The 16,283-nt window shown below is 38.5% G+C and overlaps 1 protein-coding gene across 1 annotated transcript in view; it reads right to left on the bottom strand.

The window, feature by feature from the left end:
* Positions 1 to 16,283, bottom strand: part of ESRP2 (epithelial splicing regulatory protein 2) — a gene marked incomplete at its 5' end in the record, with an annotated part of 43,218 nt that overhangs the window by 18,371 nt on the left and 8,564 nt on the right. The window contains 9 exon segments of the mRNA XM_008949674.1: positions 1 to 6; positions 9 to 145; positions 650 to 692; positions 893 to 1,025; positions 1,845 to 1,955; positions 2,744 to 2,798; positions 2,917 to 3,015; positions 3,862 to 3,976; positions 5,847 to 5,960. The exon segment at positions 1 to 6 is cut by the window's left edge and continues 186 nt beyond it. Coding sequence (XP_008947922.1) covers positions 1 to 6; positions 9 to 145; positions 650 to 692; positions 893 to 1,025; positions 1,845 to 1,955; positions 2,744 to 2,798; positions 2,917 to 3,015; positions 3,862 to 3,976; positions 5,847 to 5,960 — 813 coding nt within the window.

Below are 16,283 nucleotides of genomic sequence, written 5' to 3'. Positions count from 1 at the left end.
ATGTCCGCTTTCCCTCCTGTGACTGGGCACTCTGGCCCCAGGAACCCCAAGACATCCTCCTGAGTAGCAGTGAATGGAAGGCCTCTCATCCGGATGATAACTTGATTCTCCTTGGACAAGAACTGGGCAACTTCATTGGAGGTGCCTGGTAGAAAGATAACATATAGATGGTCACGCTGGTCAGTCAATTCCATAGGATGCAGAAGCAGCAAGGCATTAAGGAGCAATACAAGAAGCAAGTAACTGGCAACAAAACCAGAGAAGACTTGAGACAATACTAACTTCCAGTAATCTATTTTGAAGTGAAAATCCCTTATCCTGAAAGTGTTTCATATATTAATGAAACTGGAACAAAGATGAGGTTACTGTAAATTTGTATATATAAAGTACATAGATGCTTCTACCGCAAAGGCTCATCTTCATCTCAAAGAGCAAGACCAGCCCAAATGCTCACAGCTCAAATTCAACCATACGAAACCAGAATTTGACAGGGTCAAGTATTCTTGGAAGGCAAAACAGGAAAAGCTACTTCATTATCCATTTGTGTCCTCAAAAAAAAAAAACAAAAAAAAACAAAACACCAAAAAACAACCCTAGAACAACACTCCTATGACCTTAAGTAGCCATTCTGAACCCCAGCATCACTTACCTCCTGCAATTTTTAAGAATTCTTCCCCAGTTGCTTTGTAAACCTTAAAAAGAAAAGAAAAAAAAAAAAAAACATGCACACATGAAAATTACAACATTCAACTCTAAAACACATGCACTCTTCCACACGTGAGAGAATTGTGTTTTGGTACTTTGAGCAAAAGAGAAATGCACTTTGTTCTCATTTAAAATTGGAGTCTAAAGTATTCAAGTTGCCCTCCAAAGATCTGTCACTACTTTTTACCTCAATATATCTGCTACCCATGTGATGCTTATGTCTTTCCAGTGCAAGGTCTCTCTGTTCAGAATTGACAAACCGAACTAATGCCTCCCCATTTCTTCTTCCTTGAGCATTTAAGCAAAGAGCCACACCACCTCTGGAAGGTAAAGCCAACAAAAATAGGTTTAGTTTGAATCTTTAATACATTGAATAAATAATTGTGTAAGAATAGTAGAGAAATAAGACTAAGATGGAGTTTGCAGACGGAAAAATAAATTGCTACTATCCACAATATCATTTTTCATGTAACACAATTCTACTGCACAATCCACTGCAATGAGATCTTCTATCTCATGCAGTTTACCACTTTCTCAACATCTATGCATATATAACTTTGCAAGCCCTTCCTATAACCTCAGAAATGCAGATTTGAATTTCCTCATACATCTAAAACCAAGGAAAAAAAATTTCTCAGTGTTGCAAATCTAGAATATATATTAATTGACAGGTATGCTGCATTAAACTCACTCTATCCATATACACAGACACATATATATACACACACACACAGAGTTGTATGCACATTGCTCATATGAAAATTTCTTCCAAAGAGCACTTTAAGTTTTCTGAATGACTTATTCAGGAGGTATAGTAGAATATGAAGAACTGGCAGAAAATTAAAGCTTCTATTACATCTTGGACTCTGACTTGATTCATGCAGTAAGACTTTCTCCTTTTAGGTACAAGCAATAAGTGAACCTATGTTGGGTTTCAATCTGTGTCATCTCTCCTTCACACACTTCAAAACTTTCTTGCACACCTAAGGCTGGTAAACCTATTCAGTTATCATGACAATGGGGTGGGGAAAGACAGAAGTGAAGACCTTAGGGGAAGATATGAGGGATGTGTGTTAAATATTAAAAGAACTTTCTATTGAAGACAAGCAATAAAGCAAGACAAATCCTTATTATCTTACTTGGCAATGTTGAGTCCTTTGAAAAATCGAGCAATATCTTGGTCTGAAGACTGCCATGGCAAACCTCTGGCACGTATTACTGTCTCACTGTCCACTGTTTCAGATTTACTACTGCACACAGAACAAAAAAAAAAGCCAAAGTAAGCTTTAATCTAGGTTTTCCATTATCTTCACAAATTTCAGTTAGCAACTCATATAAGTTGTAAATCAGAAGTATATTTGCTGTTGAGACTGTTCTAATTCCATTACTCATTCCAGTAAAGAAAGATAAAAGGATTATCCCAGTTATACAAGGCTCAAGGTACACTACGTTGTCACCACGTTGCTGTTCCTTTAAAAAAAAAAAAAAGGAAGATTGTCTCAAAGGGAAGAAATAAAGAATTGGATTAATTTCATTGGAAAGATTTAATAATGCAACGTAGATGATTACAAGGCAGTCCTAAATACAAATACATATTAATTACGCTTAAGATATTTCATTCTTCAGTCACTCCAATGGATTTGAAAACAAAGAATTATTCTGTCTCTTCCCTCCCTAAACCAAATACAGCATACTAGACCCCTCTTCAGAAGCACCACATAGTTCAGCTTCATACAGGGTGCACTAGCCAGTACCCCTGTTGACACAGGGAAAGTTCACAAATATTTCTTCACTGCTGGGCAAGATAAGTCAGCCTTGCTGCCATGCAAAACAGAAGCTAGAGAACAAAGAGCATTTAACGTGCAGTGACTTTAAAGAGACAGACTGAAGCACAGCATTCAACATACCAACTACAGTCTGTCTGCCCTAGACTACCGAGTACACTGTCACTGTTCCCAGGAACCAGCCTACTTTCACAGTGACTGTGGGGAAATATTCACAAACTTTCCTTGCTTCAGACCGTGACAAGGGCACTTACCAAGGACCTGTTTCATACTTGTATTTCACAGTTTCAGGCTCAGTAAATATGTGATCTGCAACAAAACGGGGAGTTTAAATATAACTGGGGTCAGAGGTTACAGAAGAATGACAGTACCACTGCCATTCTTACAGAAAAAAGATTTCGGCATTCTGTATAAATAGCTCACTTACTACAGCTTTCAGAGAGCATGCTGAAAATGATAGCCACCATGGTTTTCACTTGCCACACGCCAAAGTCCTCCTCTGTTTCATCTGTCCCTAAGCCCAGATCTAAACAGGTGATTATAGAAAATAACAGACTTGCATAATCATTTGTAAAAAAGTCATAAGGCTTCCCTGATATTAACACAGAACTGGTAATCAAATTTACTTGTCTTAGAAGGGACACGTGACCATTAGACATTTGTTACTCTGCTCATAAACTAGTTAATATTCACTTTAATGGTCAACAGTCTGAAAACTATTGACAGCTTACCTCATTTCAGTGTTAACAGTTAAAGTAAGTTCCTATCACTCCAAACATAACTGAACTTTAATCACATTTGGCTGTTCCACAACAATCTTCCTAAAATTTCAGTGTAGGATTTTGGCTGGACACTGGGATTTTTTTTTTTTTTTTTTTTTTTGGTGGTTTTGTGTTTGGGTGGTTTTGTGGTGGGGTTTCGGTGGTTTGTTTGTTTTGGCTTTTGTTTTATTTTGTTTTCCTGTTTTAAATTCTGTTCAGTCAGAATCATATAAAAGAACTATCTGAAACCAGTAGAAGCTTGCAGGCCAACTGGTGCTGAAGAGGCCCACAGATAGCTGAGCCTTTCCTTTGAGATCAAGTATCAATGCAAGTGATATTTTTCCTTGGTGGATTTACTAAATATGGTTCAGAACTCAGTGTTAAACTCAAACTGGAAAAAAAAAAAAAAAAAAAGGCAACAAGAACTACAACGCAGAGCTGCTCCCCAAAACAAATGCTTAAGCAAACATTCCTCCCACTTTACCTGTGAGTTTTTAAAACCTACATCTTATTTTAGAAGATTAAAACCTACAACAATCACAAAAAAAAGGAAGGATAAAACCTAAGGAAGCATAAATGGTTCTGGTGTACCAGCTGCAGCCAAAGGATACATTCTGCCATGCTCTTGATAGTCTGGTCTTTCACGGCGGCTGAACTAGGGTAGCAAGTGTGAAATTCTTTGCGCAGATCATAAAAGGAATAGAAGCAGTCTGACAGCAGGAAGTTCTACGAGGAAGGCAAAAAGTTTGTTTTGTGCACACCATTCCTTTGAATTCCAATTAATATTTTTGGGCTGAATGAGGCATTCTCAAACAAGTCACAGAGATGCATGCCATCAGTTTGCCTGTGATGGACCACTTCAGCTCCTTTATAACACAGTTCAAACTTAATGGCGTTACAGAATGAGATCTCTATATGAGCAAACCCAAATAACTTCTGAGAGGCAGACCTGGGCAAAACAGCTAGAGAAGATGGCTGGGGAAGAAGAAGAACGACAACGAAAAAGTTCTGCTGTTTTATAAGTACTCCCATTTAGGATACTGTACTTTCTATTCTGTGGCTACACAGAAAAGCAGCCTTGTACCAAAACATGATAACAAAGTTTCAACAAATATTGTTACAGTGTACAAAATGTCTTCCAGGAACTTAAAGACATGTATTCATTACTATTGTGTGTTGAATAAGAATTTTCATTATATAACATTATTTAACAAACACTTAAGCAGCCCTTCACTCAGACATTAGCTTGTTTTTTCAAGGAACAAAACAAAATTCCAACAAATTCACTACTTTCTCTCACACTGTCCAATTGTTTTACTATATAGAAGTTTGACTTTGGTATAGAAAAAAAGCATTCATCTTTGTAAATAAGGAATTTAGAAAAGTCACAAGACAATGTTTCTTAAAATGGTCGAAATAGCAGAAGCTCAGGTCTGAGGTTTACAAACATTTAACGTTCAGGGAGAAATCAACTTTCACAAACGAAAAGGTATTGAAGAAGGAAAAAAAAATTTAAAACAGAAAGAAATGCAGTATTAAGAGACTCAACACTTGATCAGATCCATTCTTTGACCTAGTATGGACACTTATTTCTTCCACAACATTACAGAGTTTGTTTTGGTTTAGTCCTTTCATTTCAAGAGGGAAGTAGAAAGAATTATCCACAAAAGAAAAAAAGTACCCTCATATCTGAATGTTAAATATCATTCCTGTTTCTTTACTTGCTTCATCTCTACATAAACACATGCTTTACATTAAAAGTCACACTGTTATGTTTGAATATAACAAATGCCAAATGAGTATTTGTAGAAACTCATCATGAAGTCAATACCCTTATATAAAGAAAAGAAAAAAAAAAAAAAAAACCAACAAACCAAAACAAAGCCACCATTCATGAGTCCTATCTCAGCAGCTCCCATTCCTGTGGGAATCCTGCAGACCATGCCAAACAGGATAACTCAAGATTCTTGCACAAAGTCAAGAATCTCCTCCCTGTGCAAGACGGTCTGCTCCAAGACCTTGCAGGAACTTTGAGTAGAAAACGCTGCTTCATGTGGAAGAAGCAAAGAGGCTGTAGTACCACTTCCCACTGAATGAATGTGGCTAGAGAACCGCTGCCATTCTCCAGGGTAAGTCACTGTCCCTGTACTTACTCTCTACAGGGTATTGACACATGCCTCCTACCAATTTCAGGTCTTGGTAGAAACCTGTGTCTCCCTCACAGAACCTGTGATTTAACTCAAGCCTAAACAAAGCAATAGCTTCCCATCACCTCTGCTGAGGTTGTTAGACCTGTACCTTTGGTTTCATTTCTTGAGACAGAGAATTCAAAGTTCTTGTGCTGTTCCTGTGTTTATCCTGTCTTTCCTAATTTTCCTCTTCATCGTGCTCATCTAGGAGTCAAGTACTGTAGCTGATTTCCAAGAGCAAGTGTCAAGAACTACTCTTCTACTGAGGGTTGAGACAGGGAAGAGATCATCTTTAAAGTACTTGGTACACTATAAATTCTCAATGTTGAATTGTGTTGCTCATCTCGAACTCACATAAGCCATTTTCTCTGATGTACTGCCCATATGCATCAGTTCTGATCTCATACCTTCTTAGATGTTTCTGGGTGGAGGACTTGGCGAATGAGTAACTGGCCATCACTGCAGAGTGTGTAAGAGCTCCTTCCAAGTACTTTCAAGTCACTGGATACCAGCTGACTAAACTGAAAGATAAAATTATAATTTTCATTGTACAGAGTGATACAGGTAATGCTATAAATTGACCACTTACCATGACGCAACACTTTTTTTTTTTTTTTTTAAAGAAGGCAAAATAATTCCGCACTTTGGAGAACAGACATGGGCTTCTGATAAAGTCAGGCAAATAAACTATGTACATTTGCAGGACAGAAAATAACACCAGCAGGATGGTAAAGAGCCAAATTAAGGCAATATGACAGAATTATGAGCTATATGAAAGGTCATGGTATTATAATGCTAATTTTCAAAATTTGAACTATAACAAAAGCTGTGAAATATTTAAAAGGAAAAAGCTTTTCAAGATCAATCACAACACTGGTTTTGCAATAGCCTTTCCTCACCTATGTCACCTTAGACTTTGGTCATGACTTTTTTTTTTTTTAAATTGAACTTAAAAAAAAGCAAAAAAACAATGCATCAGGATTTACTAATAATTCAAAAGTTATATGCTAAGAAAACACAAACAAATTGTGGTCTAATATCTTCAAAAGTGAAATTATAATCAAGCCAGAGCCAAGTCAGTTCTTGGTAGAGATACAGTGTTACAAAGTCTAGATAAAACAAAATTATACCCCAAGTGTAGGATGGGTAACCCCAACTAGATTAATTCCCAAGAGAAAAGGGCTCTGAGCTGTTCAGTGTTGCTTTCCATCCTTATATAACATCCTTTTCTTATTCCATACCAGTGTTTAACTCCTTGCTCATAATAGACAACTAATGTATTATAGGACCTACATGTATCAAATCAGTAAATAGTAGCTTGTTAGTTAACTTTCAAGGGGACAGATCTAATTATTTTAAGCTTCCCTCTTGATGCTACTCCCTCCCAGGAAAGCATCACCTCACAAACAAAGCAGTAATTAACATCATGATGCAGTAGCCACCCACTGCTCTCAGCAACAGCTTACAACTGCATAACCACCACCTCCAAAAGCAAATTACAAGTGGACTTGAAACTCAGACAACATGTCTATGTTGTCTTTTAACCTGTGCGTGGGGAAGAGAGGGTTGCTTTGTTTTATCATTGATACGTGTGACACTTTACATAGTTAGTTTCTGCTCAGGAAAGGCGGCGTCCTAATGATCTCATCCCCCAGCTACCCAGCGCTCACTGCGCACACAAATGTTGGAGCACCCGCATCCCAAAGGCAAGGCTCCAGAGGGGAGAAATCACAGGCAAAACATGATTCTCTAGGAGCAGAGACACGGTTACCCAGGGTTTATTTAAAAATAATTGCTCAAATCCAGTTCAGGCCCTTTTCTAGGCTTGGACAGCTAACCAGAGTTCCACTACCATTTTGAGGTCAGAGATACTGTAGTAGTAGCTAGTACATATCAAGACAGAGAACTGAGGGGCAGAGATGGGTAAGGAGAGGAACCTACATCACCATCTTGTGTAAGTTGCTTAATTTGCAACATATATATACAGACATAGATATAAATGTTTCTATAAAATGAAGTTACTTACTATCAGACAAAAGATATTTGAAACTTTAAGAAGGGTAAAATACACCCCAAAAACTCTTTACAATGCAGTTCTTTACACACAATCAAGACACAAAAGCAAGAAATGCTCCTCCTCTTCACCCCCCAAACCCCTTCCCCCCAAAACCCCACACAACCAATCCAAATGCTTGCAGATTCAGAAAGCTAGTTTCCTCCTGAATGCTAGCTCAGGTTGTGTTCCTACCACAAACTGAGATCTTGAAGACCCTGAGGCTATAAAGCAGGCCATTGTTTAAAGATAGCTTAACGTCAGAAAACTGAGATCTGAGAGTGCTCAAAATACCTCAGCTGGAGTGTAAACACCAGAAAAAGGAGAAAATTCCAGAGGACTCAAAAGGAACCACTTCAGAAATGCATTTCTGGGGACTACCACAGTCACAGACCAACAACAAGTATTCTCACCACAATAACAGACATGAGAAGAGTTGCCTTCTTATTAAAAGCAACACCTTATTACTTTCTAGTTTAACTTTACTGGGCACAGTAAAGAACAAATATTTAGAAAAAGGGTCTGGAAATGCTGATAGGAGTTAGCCTCCAGAAGGTGTACAGGGATTCTTGCCAAAAGGAAGCAAAGTCTTACTGACAAAAAGTAATAAAACCTTCAACTTTGTACCCTGTGCTTCTGAAGATGTACAAGAGCCCACATAACAATGGAGGAGCTACTTTGAGCAGATACAAGAAGAAATCCAATATGTATGATCTGAGGGAAGCGGAAAATGTATGCAGCTTCCTGCTTTATAAATAGAACTGAAGAACAGTAGTGCAAAAAGTCTTCACCAAGTTAGAAAACAAAAGAAGAAAAATGTTTGGACAAGGGAAGAAATGCTCAGGCCAACTGACGTAAGTCAAGTCGATAAAAATCGAGACTGTGCATGGAATATTCACTTTTTTTTTCAGATGGTGTTTCCCACACGATATACAACTGAAAAGGCAGTCACAGCACAGCTGTTTTCAGGAGTGCCTGGTGAAAAGACATCAAGAAGAGTGAAATATTGCATAAAGACAACAATAAGCCTCATACTCCAAGTGTACTAAGGCTTAAAGAAGGCATGAGAGGCAGCATTTGTTTTAGTTTTTTTAACTGAGTCTAAGTATTTGCACTGCATATTTATTAAACGTCAGTGATAACATTCAACATTGCAAACTCCTTTCCAATGGGACAATCAACATGTCAAAACAATTCTCTGCTTTTCTTACTAGAGGCCAGCAGATTGAAGTGCCTTAGATAAAATGTCACAAGGTTGGCGGGCCTTGCTGAGTGCATATTTAGAAACTTCTATTTTAAAAACAGCCTTTTTCAAACTTTGGGGTGTAGTGCTCCAGAAGAGGGCAAAAGGAGTGTGGGAAGACTAGTCAGGAGACATAAGCAATCCTTCCTATCCAAGCCATCTTAGCTACCACATTGGTTAACTGAGAAGAGGAATGGGGTAGCAGAGTGCGAATGGGAAGATTTACCAAGGAAAAGAGTACAGGGAAAACTGCAAGCACAGCAGTGTCACAGAGGCATGGCAGATACCCTGAACCAGCTTCTTTCATCTACGTGAGATGTCCAGATCCTGGAAACTTGAAGTGTGTAAAGCATAGCTGTGGTCTAGCTCTCGTCACTACAGATTACAGTGGACCCTTAAGTTTGTCAGGGAATAGATACAGCCTATCCCATGTATTAAAAGAAGCTAGAGCAACCAGTGCAGGGGTGTTTGTAAAGCCACATTGAAATCTAAGTTAAGCAATTCAGTGTGCCTGCAGAAAAGCCATCTTTAGCCTCCTTCTCTGCTCTATGAATTTCAGGCAGCATCTCAAAAAACAACCTCGAACCAGCATACACCTGAATGTAGCAAGCTAAGGACAAGTTAAGACCAGTGCCAGATTTACATTACATTTTTCTGTCTCACATGTGTAACAACCTGTCCACAACTCTGTCAGTTTGTAAATTCCATCCACATCTCCTTCACTAAGAAAAAACATCTCAGCTATTTACCTCCTGTCATTCATTTTCCTTCTGCCTTGCATAGCACTCCCCAACTTCAGCATGCAAAGCTGCCCCACCTTAAGACTTTCTCCACCAAGCTCACACACCCTGTCCTGTGTCTCCCCTGTTAATCTACTCATTCCATAGCAACAGAGTTACAGTGTGTTAATTACCACTGCTTCCGTCTTGCAACCAGCCCTCACACTGACTGCAAGAAACACAGTGTATTAGCAACACCCTCCACCCTTTACTGCTTATTCTACCAGATCAGTCTTGCTAGTGGAGCTCTGATGAATCTTTCCATATTTAAAGGAATTGGTTCATAATTCAATACTGACATTAAGAACTAAACAGAGAAAAGAGGAAGAGTCAAATAAGTTGCTCTGTACATTTACCTCTATGAAACCTAAAACATTTCTTGGAGAAAAGGTGGTGAGAGAGGAGGACAGAGTCTGAGCACCAGTTTGAAAAACTGGCTAAACACGATTTTGGTCATGTAGCTGAGAGTACAAAGAGAGTGAAGAGACATGTTTGGCCAGCAGCAAAGCTGGATGAAAGCCAGCACAAGCTGCTGTGTTTTCTGCAAATGAGTCCCAAGTGGCTGAAATGACACAGCCCTCTTCACTTTGCCTTAACTGTAACTGGACAGAGCTGTGGATTTTAGAGAAACAAGATTTCTCATTAAGCTCTCTCTGTAGTTATGATGCACGAAGTACTACAATAAACCTCTGGCTATTTGGATATTCCCATTTCCCTAACTAAAAATAACTCTCATCCTTGAGAAAGGCCACTGCATCTGCACTGTGTCTCTGCCTGGCATGGTAATGAATTACTGAGATAAATCAGTTGCAGAATGCATCCATGCTGTCAACTGAACCATTTCTAAAACACCAAGATACTCTTGGGGATTCTCTCTAATTCATCTCTGACAAGAAACAGAAAATTCGTCTGCTTCTTACTCACAGACCTCCAGCAGCTCCTAGTGTATCTTCAGTATGGGATTCTTTCCTTTAGCAATGCACAAAGTTCCTCTGTTTTCCTTTTTTTTTTTTTTTTTTTTTCTTCTTCTTTTTCTCTCTCCTCAGCCTTTACTGACCCACCATAGCCAATATCAACAGACAAGACACAAAATTATTCACAAAGCTTCAGAATTAAAGGCAGTCTTGCAATTTAACCAGGTCCGGAATGTCATGTGAAAGCATAACATAGAAATCCAGGAAGAAGCTTAGCCTGTAGTTTACACTTAAGCTAGACATCTATTCCCAAGTGGAAAGATGAGATATTAGACTTATCAATATCTCTTGCATGCACAAAGGAAGGTCCTCATGGTGTGGGGATCTGGTTTCAAATCAGTGGTGTTGACAGGCATGTTACTAAATTGCCCAGAGATATCCATTTGGTGATTACACACACGCACGTGACCAAGTTTCTGCCAAAACAGCATATCAAAAGTGTTCATTTTGGTGTCTATGTCACCTTTAGACTTAGGTGGGAGGACAAATCACACCTGGTCCAGCCAAAAATTAAGAGGCAATACAGATGGATGATTCTTGATTTCAGATAAAGCCCGCCAAAAGAATTTGAACAAGCTTAGCTTGTCAGATCAGTCTTTTGAAAACAAAAGGAAAAAAAAAAAAAAAAATTCCCCACTTACTTGGGAGCGACACCTTTTGGTCATCATTTAAAGGAAAACTTCCAGGCATAACTTAGAATACAAGCTATTTTGGCTCACCTAGACTCACATATTCCAATATATTCCCTTGAGCTTAAAGAACTCTTATTGCCAACAGGTAACTGTCCTAGAGGAAGTGAAAATATACTCCACAGATCTGTAAAATACACCCTTTGAGATTATGAGCCTCAGATAAAAATTTTTTAAAACATGAACTGCTTACATCTCTTGTTCAAACCTGGAAAATAAGTTAAATATTTTTTTTTCCCCATATTCTCTTTAAGAAATCAAGAACAAATTCCCACTCTGATCAGCACACGTCTCCATGTGAAGCAGATGCTCGTGACCAATTTTAGATCTCTTTTGTAAATTATTATACTTACATAAGACTCCAGTAATGAATAATAAAAAAAAGAACAGCATAGCAACCATTGCAGGGATGCAGTTCTAAAATACAGATGTATGTATCTGTGTACACATGTATATGTTTATGCATAGAACTGTATATGCACATTATAATATTAAAAATCTCATCAGGTCAGCTGAACTTTCATGTTGGCATGTCTAAACGCAGACTTTCTAAATTTATGAAATTATTTCTACATTTCAGTTCACTATATTGCTCAACATTTTCTATAAGTCCTGAAATTAGTTACATTTTATTAGCATAAGGAAGCTGGAGAAATACAGCCTATAGTCTATCAGAGAGAGCACCCAATTGATTTCTTTTGGTAAATTCTATAATAATACATCTATATAGACACATATATAGAGGAGTTTTATGTTGTAGAAACAACTCAAGTAGCTACCACACATAGTGCTTCTTTCTCACTCCAGAAATATCAGCGTTCACTCTCATACTTCAGCATATGTGAAATGTCCACTGAGAAAGAGACGCTCAACTTTTCTAATTGCAGCTCCCCTGGTAATGAGGCCACACACTTCCCATGTTAACACCACAGATACTAGCCCTTTGCAACAAACACCACATGTGCTTTGACTAAAGTATACTGTATAGCATGATCTTTATAACCATGTGTGATATCCAATCTTGTGTTAAAAAACCCCAAACCTATCATTACCTGTTAGACATCACTTTAATTCACTACATTAGAGCTTTAGCCTGTCTTTTAGGCCTTCGGTGTGGATCATTCTTTGCTTGTAGCGCAGAGCACATAATCATTTGTTTTCTTTCATGAAAGAGAAGCACGGAAAACTATTACATATCCAAAAAGGTCTCTGAAGATTCTCTACTACAAGTTCTGCTTCAACAGACAAACATATTGCAGCACTGGCCTCTAAGTCTGGCTTTACAGAAAGTCCTCTACAATTTGTCAGAGAACACCAAAAACCAGTTACGTAGTTGCAGGTGCCAGTCCTACTGCCCAGAAAGGCTGCAGTCTCCATCCTTGGAGATATTCTAGACCCAGCTGGGCATGGTCCTTGGCAGCCTGCTGTATCTGACCCCACTTTCAGGGGTTGGACTATATATGACATCTATAGATCACCTCCAACCTCGGCTATCCTATGACTCTCTGATCTCTTTGGACTCTTTCCATTTTGCCTACTCTCTAGCAACACTAAAGATGATTAAATTAATGCCACCATAGTGTTTGCACATATGTGGGTGTGCTTGGGAAAAGACATGTTGTCTGGAATGGGGGGAAGGGGAGGAAATCAAGAGGTGAGATGCAACCAAATTTTATTTAACAGAACTTTTCTGACACCAAAACACATGCAAAAATTGGAGCACCGCTGAAAAACAAACATCCCGCAGTCCTGAAGACTCCCTTAAGACTTAAAGCCTCTAACACAGCATGAGAAACCTCAAGAGTAACCAGCCATGGGTTTGGTATACAAAGCTTGAACACACACAACACACCATGACATGTCAACTTCGGGAAGTATTTTCACCTGGACTTTGTGCCTCAGACCCTACACCCTTGAGAGCTTCACATTTATTTACAATACTCTCCACAAGCAGTTTTCTGCTCCTTCACTCTTCAAACCATGGTGATAATGTCAGCCTTCTCCATGCAATGGAAGAATTTAAAGTATGTCAATACTACTGGAAGGTGCACAGACTGCATTTCAGCAGTATTTACAAGTATGATAACCCTTTATTGTGCCAGGTAACTTTTTAAACAGAGAATCCCATAGTAAGCCCTTGCCTTTGTTCACCTGTTAACTACTATTCCACATGCCTGATAATGGATACGTGGTGACCTTGTACTGAAATTGCTGTATGGAAAAAAAGACAAGTGCAAGCCACAGTGCAGCCACAAGCTGCAGCTTTTTCCTTTCTAGCAAAATAGGAACATTTACAATATTTAGATACTATTCAGATACAAACAAAAAATAAATTGTCCCTTGATTTTATTTCTTTACAGGAGAAACTTGCAGAGGATGACAGAGGCAGCCCAGGTCCACTCACCAGAAATGTTCAGAAGCAATACTGCCAGTTTGATTTCTCCTATTAAAAGGAAAGCAATTTTTTGCTCTACTGAACACTAATGCCTGAGATTATTTAGTCACTGAAGTCTAGACTGGACAAAAGCAAGGTTTTCATTTCCAGCATGCCACAGACAATATAACTGTGCTCAATGTGACCAGTCAAGTTACCTTATGCCTCTTGAGGTACTATGACCTGTATTAAATAACTGTGTGAGTAATCAATCACAATGGCAACCACAAATGTACCCCAGAGATACAGATAGATAGATAGATGGACATAGTACCCCAAACCAGTCAGGGTTTCCATCCAACTCTGGAACTTGCAAGTGTAAAACCAGGTTTGGTCTCCTCAGTCTCAAGGAGATGCAGGATGTGGTACTGAGCTCCAAGCATTGTAGACTTCTGCTAATCTACCTACTTATCTTCTTATCATTTTGTATTCTTTCCAAAACAGAGGTCCAACGGCAGCAAACCAGGTCGCACACATCCTCCTGCTTCTGAGGCTGTTCCAAAACAGTTTCGTCTACGCTGGGTGCCCATACAGACAAACTCACATTGTTGCCTTTCACACAGAAGGAAACTAATTCTTTTTCACCCACGGCATGAGCTAACAAAGGTAAAAGGGTTAAGGTCCCAACTCTCCTATGATTTGGGTTCTCCCATAAAATTCCAAACATCACAAATCTTCAGGAGAAGTAGTTGTTATTGTTAACAAAATACAGAAACATATTTTTAAAGCTACTGAAGATATCCTGTTTATCTTCTACATTAATGGGAAGTTGAAGTTCTGGGAAGTAATATCACCCTGCCTTCCTCACTGTCCTCACACAGGTCACCACAGAGCTCTCAAGTGAGGAAAACACACAGCCTGCATATACCTCTAGCAATGTCTGCAAGAGTTCAAGGGAGAAAAATGGAAGGTACTCTTCAAGTTTATCACATCCTTCCATTCAACAAAACATAGAAGAGTACTTTGGAATTCACTGTACTCCTTCAGAATTACATTAAGAGACTGGAAACTTTAAGCTTAGGTGAGGGTAGCCTATGGCTAATTTTCCTGCATAAAAATAGGTTGGTTTAGGATTGTTCAGCAACAGGTAGAATATACAGAAATGGAGTTACAGTTGTCATGCTTTGTCTGTCCAGTGACCGCTTGTAGAGCACAGAAGACAGTGCATTGTAACTCAGGACTGTGATAAACTGTCTTAAGGGTGAAACTTCCACATTATTTCTTTCTTTGGCTCACTTTAATTTGGCCTGGGTCTTTATGTGACAAAGTAAACAGCTAACTAAAAGTTTGATTTTGTCCTAGTAAAGAATGCAAAAATCTAACCTTCTGCCAAGACAAAGATCTGTCCAAGCCATGCCACTTGAGCATTTTATGACCGTTTTTGATTAATTATTTCTTAGATGGAAGTTTGCAACACTGAATTATTTGCATGCTTTCCAGCTATGGTATCTACAGAATCTAATTCAGGTAATGCATTAAGCATAAAAAGCGAGACCATGGTTCAAGCCATCTAAATGTCACAGCAATCAGGTCACAGCTTTTATCTTCAAAAGCTCAATCTGTTTTAATAAGAGAGTGTTGAAATATGCAGAGTACACCACAAATAAGCTACTTGAAGTTAGCCCTGTGTAAGATAAAGCACCTCAGACTAGAAACATAAGAATTTTAGTTTCTGGACTTAGTTTACTACTATAGTATGTGTCAGACAGCTGCTAAATAAGGAAATACTTACTGAGATAAAAATAAGCTTTCACCTTTATATTAACTTGTATGAAAGAGGCCACAAACTATTAAAAGCAACAGAATAATGCAAAAAAAACCCAGCATATCTTGCAAAACACTTTAGCATTTGTTAGTGTAGATTGTTCATGAGTCTTGTCTTTAAGCAAAAGGCAACTCAGAATATTAGTAATGCAAAAAATCCATACTCTGTCAACCTTTTACCTACATTTCAAGCAGGATTACAATGGTGCCTCACACCCCTCACAAGCTGCTTGCTATCAACTCACAGAGCAAGTCATTACAGCCTGAAAGACAAGGTTGAACATACTTTCCAAACTCTAGGTTTTAATTAATGCCATGACTGCAATACTTCCTAAAGTCTTGATTTAAGCACAAGCATTCTTTCTCGGTGTTCTATATCTCCCCCACTCCCACTTACCTCTGTTTCAAGGACAAACTTTCATTAGCAATGTGATCTTTAGCACTGGCTCTATTGACTGTAATGCATGGTCCTGCACTATTTACTCAACACTACCTCATTGTTTGTAGTGCAAGCTTAACCAGTTGTAGGAGAATAGCCAATACTTGCAAAATTAAAGCATTTTTTTTTTCCTATGGCATTGTTTTCCAGGTTGTTTTACTAGTTTATATGTTTTTGTAGTTTGCTGTTTAATATCCATGGAAAGTAAAAAGAAAGAGACATAAAAAGAAAGACATACCCATTATCCACAATTCAGTTTCCTTCAAGATTGTCTCATATTTCTCCCTCTCCTTTAAACTTAGACTGTGAGAATATCATAGGCATGGATTTCCCTGAGTAACAGCCTTCAGCTCTATGAAGTATCTTGCTTTATATAAAAATCCAAGTGATTCTTCTCAAACCCTTGCAAGTATCAGAAAAAAAAAAAAGCGTCCCCCGTCTATAAACTGGCTCTACTCTTCTTCAGAAA

Source organism: Merops nubicus, unplaced genomic scaffold (genome assembly GCF_000691845.1).
Source record: "Merops nubicus isolate BGI_N331 unplaced genomic scaffold, ASM69184v1 scaffold38051, whole genome shotgun sequence".
Classification (NCBI taxonomy): Eukaryota; Metazoa; Chordata; class Aves; order Coraciiformes; family Meropidae; genus Merops; species Merops nubicus.
This window is presented reverse-complemented; position numbering and strand designations above follow the sequence as displayed.